The 4,396-nt window shown below is 33.9% G+C and overlaps 1 protein-coding gene across 5 annotated transcripts in view; it reads left to right on the top strand.

Annotated features, from left to right (window-relative positions):
* Positions 2,170-4,396, top strand: part of LOC107604831 (uncharacterized protein At2g33490) — an 11,480-nt gene continuing 9,253 nt past the window's right edge. For 2 of the 5 annotated variants that reach the window (XM_021104873.1, XM_016306530.2), the window contains exons 1-5: positions 2,172-2,661; positions 3,325-3,397; positions 3,983-4,057; positions 4,170-4,231; positions 4,333-4,396. In XM_021104873.1, coding sequence (XP_020960532.1) covers positions 2,548-2,661; positions 3,325-3,397; positions 3,983-4,057; positions 4,170-4,231; positions 4,333-4,396 — 388 coding nt within the window. In that variant the 5' untranslated portion in view covers positions 2,172-2,547. Of the gene's footprint in view, positions 2,662-3,324; positions 3,398-3,982; positions 4,062-4,169; positions 4,232-4,332 lie in introns of all 5 variants that reach the window. The other 3 variants (XM_021104874.1, XM_016306533.2, XM_016306532.2) reach the window with 3 other exon arrangements.

The following is a 4,396-nucleotide window of genomic DNA, read 5'->3' as shown; positions in this document are numbered from 1 at the left end:
GGAATGCCCGATTCGACTAAAAAATAATGAACCGGACCATGAACTGACTCAGTTTGTTTCTTGGACTGTTTAAGGATGGAAACCGGCACCAAACCGGTGAGGAGAAAACCGACAAAAATCGGTTAAATTCGTTAAAAACCGATTCGGTAACGGTGGACTCTATGGTGCTCCATAGCACCGCATCTCCACCTGTGATCCAGTGCATCCCATGGTCCTCCAATGTGCCACTCATCCACCTTTTAGCATTTGTTAGTTTGGAAAATTCCAAAATGTTGAAGGCGGTCTGAACAAGGAACCTCTTGAGTGCAATGCCACTCTGTCAACGTGCTTCTCATTGTTATATGTGACAAACATTAATTATATAATAAATCTTTAAATTAAATAATTATATAAATATCTAATTTAATTTTAATTTTGTATTCTCTATTTTTCGAATTAATGATATTTTTAATTATGTACCATTATTAATAGAAATATAAACTTTAATAAAAATTTATTAATCTTTATCTATTTTAATGTTAATATTGTGATTAAAGTTATCTGTTTTGATACTAGTATTGAAATTTACGAATATTATGGATTGGTTTTCTTATTGTGTCAAATTAAAATACTATTGTAGTAGTACTAACTAATTTTATGTCTATATTTATATTAGTTGTCTTTAAAATTTGAGACTTACTTGTTCTTAAAATATTGGTAAGATGTGTATTTTAAAACCAAGGGACGAAGCTAGGTTAAAGTTGAGGGAGGAGCCAAAAATTAATCTTGTAATAGAAAGAGTAAAATAAAATTTTTAAGGGAACTAAAATAAAATTTATACACAATTTATAAAAAAAATTTTAAGTTTGGGAGGGCCATTGCCCCCTTTTGTTATATGTGGCTTGCCCCTATATATATATAGCTAATTTTTCGTATTTTTATCTTAATTGTTGCAATCTATTATATCTATTATCTATTATATATCTCTAATTTTAAGGCCAAAATGTGACACATGTCATTCTCTCATTGCAATTGAAATCAAATCTTTCCCTCCAAAATTAAAGAACTCTCCTCTCTTCTCTCTTTCTTTCTCTATCTCTTTCATTTTTTCATTTACTCTATCTCTCTTATATATCATTATCAATGACTAATTACGAATTTTTTTTTGGTGACTATTTTTATATATATAGAAAAAATATTATTTTTAAATAGCAAATATAAAAATTAATTATTTATATTTGTACAACAAACTTAATATCTAATCAAATATAAAAATATACACGTTAAATTCTTTCAAATTTTAGATAACGAATGTTAAAATTAAGTAAAAAATTAAATTCTTTCATTTGAAAATAATAACTAAAAAACTTATTATTTAATTTTGTTTAAGACTCTGGTCTTCTTAGTCGACGGGAACTTTTGTCCCTTACGAACATTTTATAAAAGTAGTTTAATGTTATAAATTTTGTGTCATAATCTATAATACCAGGATCGACGTAATTTTAAAAAATTTATATTCCCGTAATAGTATTACGGGTAAAAATACTAGTTTTTTTCTAATTTTAGATGTAGCTCATTCATATTTGTTAGCAAAAACTTGTACTATGGTGCATGTACACCTCATTTGAGCTGATGAATGCAATAGGAGCTGAACACAAGTCGTGAGGCTAGAGAGTAGAGAGCAGTGGCATAGCCCACTAGAATAAGACACTTCTTACTATTTTAGTAATAGTTGGTAAATAACTTATTTATTTTATAACAGATTAAATTAAATGATTTTTATATCAATTTAATTTTAATTTTCTACTCATTCAATAATTTAAAAAAAACGTGATTTTATTTTTCTTTTATTAAACTTTTTTTACCATCTCAATACTTGGGGGATGAATTATTGGCTGAATAATGTTAGTTTCCTAGAGAATTGTTGTTTTGTAAATGACAACAAACTCAAAATGTTTTAATTTGTTCTTTAAAAAACATTATAAAATGAAAATAGTGTTAAGCATGTCAATTCCTGACTGCAGTGAGGGTTAGTGGCTTAGTGCCGCCATGCGCCCGTGCCGGAGCAATAGTTGAATACTAGTAAGATGATAGAATCTCACGACAGTGGAAAATTACGAAATCACCCCCACCCACACGTGTTAAGGGGACAAAAGCGTGTGGGATGTTCTGGGCATTTTGGGAGGGTATGACGTTGGGGGGTTGATTCCCCAAACTCCGTATAATTCCGTCATTTTCCCGTTTCCACATTTCGCAATTTCCCATCTCTCTTTCTCTCTCTTCTCTCTCAGTCTCGTGTGATCTGCGTCGAGGTCGTTTTGACCCGCAACCTTCTTCAACGTCGTAGACGCCCCGGAATTCATTTTCGCACTTCCATCTTCCCTGATTCCGATTCGCAATCTCAGATTCTCCCCACACTCGTGATTCGCAACTGAAGAGAAAAACCTAAACGCCTCCGTCGATTCTTCTTCTTCTTTTGTCTTGTCGTTTCTACAATTTATTTTTTGGCGCTGCTGGCGTTGCCGTTTTGCGCGGTGGTGAGCGTCGTTGTGGGTGGGTGGTGGAAAGATGAAGTCCTCACTCAACAAGCTGAGGAAATTGGCACTTAACAAGAGCGTTGGGAAGGACAAGAGGGACTTTCCACCTTCCGTTAAGTTCGATGAGCTTGCTCTCGCTTCCAAGGTACTTCGCCTACTTCTTTCTCTTTCTCTCTTCTTCATGGTTTTTCCTTTTTCTCTGCACCATTCATAATATACTGTGTTTGATTCATACTGCTATGTTTGATTCAGTTTTTTTTTTTTTCGATTTAAGAATTTTGCGGGTTTGAAGTTGTCTTTTTACTTTTTCTATTATTATTATTTTTAATGCACTTATGCGTGTTGCTCTTGTGCTCCTTAAATCACGAGTGGTAAAATAAAAGTACAGATCCTCGTGGACTCTGTTCTGTTCTGTGTTTCTTGAATATTATTATTAATTTATTATGCTTTCGATAAATTCCTTTAAGAAAGTAAATTAGGTTTAGTTGTGGACCTTCTTGGCAGTGATGTTTATGGATTTTGTTTGAGAGAAGGGGGTGGCGGCAGGGGGGAGATTAGTCCATACTCCCGTGCCCTTCTGATGAACTTGATTGTTTTTATGGACTACAATGTGAAAATTTTGCATCTTGATGTGTTTTTTTTTTCTTTTCTTTTATTTTGGGAGGGGGATGGTCAAACTGAAAAGGGTGCTATAGTATAAGTGAAAATTTTTCATCTTGATGGTGAAAACTGAAAAGGGTGCCGTGATTGCTCCCTTGCGATTCTCTTACACTAGTGAAGTTAAGTGTTTGTTTTCCCTGTTTCACAGGAAATGCAAGAGATGAGAGATTGCTATGACAGCCTACTCGCGGCTGCAGCTGCGACAGAAAACAGTGCTTATGGTAAATGTTAATCTTTGGATATGGTTGATTGATCTGCTTGTTTTCTTCATTCTTCACACGTAATGTCTTAGAATTCATGCAGCTACATCTGCATTTATTTTTTCTTTGTTGCTCGTATTGATTCTCTCTCTCTCTCTCTCGCTTTTCAGGCATTTTTTATTTGTCATACGCCATAGTATTGGCCTGATTGGCCTTCTTCACTGTTGATAATGTCCATTAGTGTAACAGGTTCTTAGGTTTGGATCACTATCTAAAGTGAGGGTAGTTTTAAAGTACGAAATTGATGGACCGATCACCTTTCGATCAATAACTTTCATTGTGTATGGGTTCCACCAAAATGATCCAAAGTTGATTAGCTGCCCTTCATTTCTTACTGAAAAACTACTGTCCTCACTTTTAAGGATCCTTTCCCTTTTTCTTGTTACACTATAAAATCTTTGCTTATCATTGGAAAAACATTTTAAATCTGTTTAGTTTCCCTCTCCTCCTCTCTTCAGAACAGTTGCATTGCCTTGATTATATGTAAGTATTGAAATTATTTATTTATTTATTTTTTTCGGGTTCGTTTTGTGGATCTTGTTTCAGAATTTGCAGAGTCACTACGGGAAATGGGCAATTGTCTTTTGGAGAAAACTTCATTAGATGATTCTGAAGAAAGCGGTGAGTGAGTAAACATGTCATGGCCGTCCTATTCTAAAAAAATGCATAAGGCATTGCTAGTTGATTTAAATCATATATAGTTTTTGCTACATCTGTTATAATATGTATGCAGGTAAAGTTTTGGAGATGCTTGGAAGTGCACAGCTGGACCTTCAAAAACTTCTTGATAGCTATGTGAGCCTTTCTATGGGTGCAATCTTCTGATTTCTTTGGTCTTCTTTAACCATAATGTATGCAAAATGATTATTGTGATTCTCTCTGTTTATGTTCTCCAGCGTGCTCACATAGTACTGACAATAACAAACCCATCAGAGTCTCTTCTTAATGAACTAAGAACTG

The sequence above is a fragment of the Arachis ipaensis genome, chromosome B06 (genome assembly GCF_000816755.2).
Source record: "Arachis ipaensis cultivar K30076 chromosome B06, Araip1.1, whole genome shotgun sequence".
NCBI classification, from domain to species: domain Eukaryota; kingdom Viridiplantae; phylum Streptophyta; class Magnoliopsida; order Fabales; family Fabaceae; genus Arachis; species Arachis ipaensis.
The sequence above is the reverse complement of the archived record's forward strand: the minus strand, read 5'-3'. Positions and strand labels throughout refer to the sequence as shown.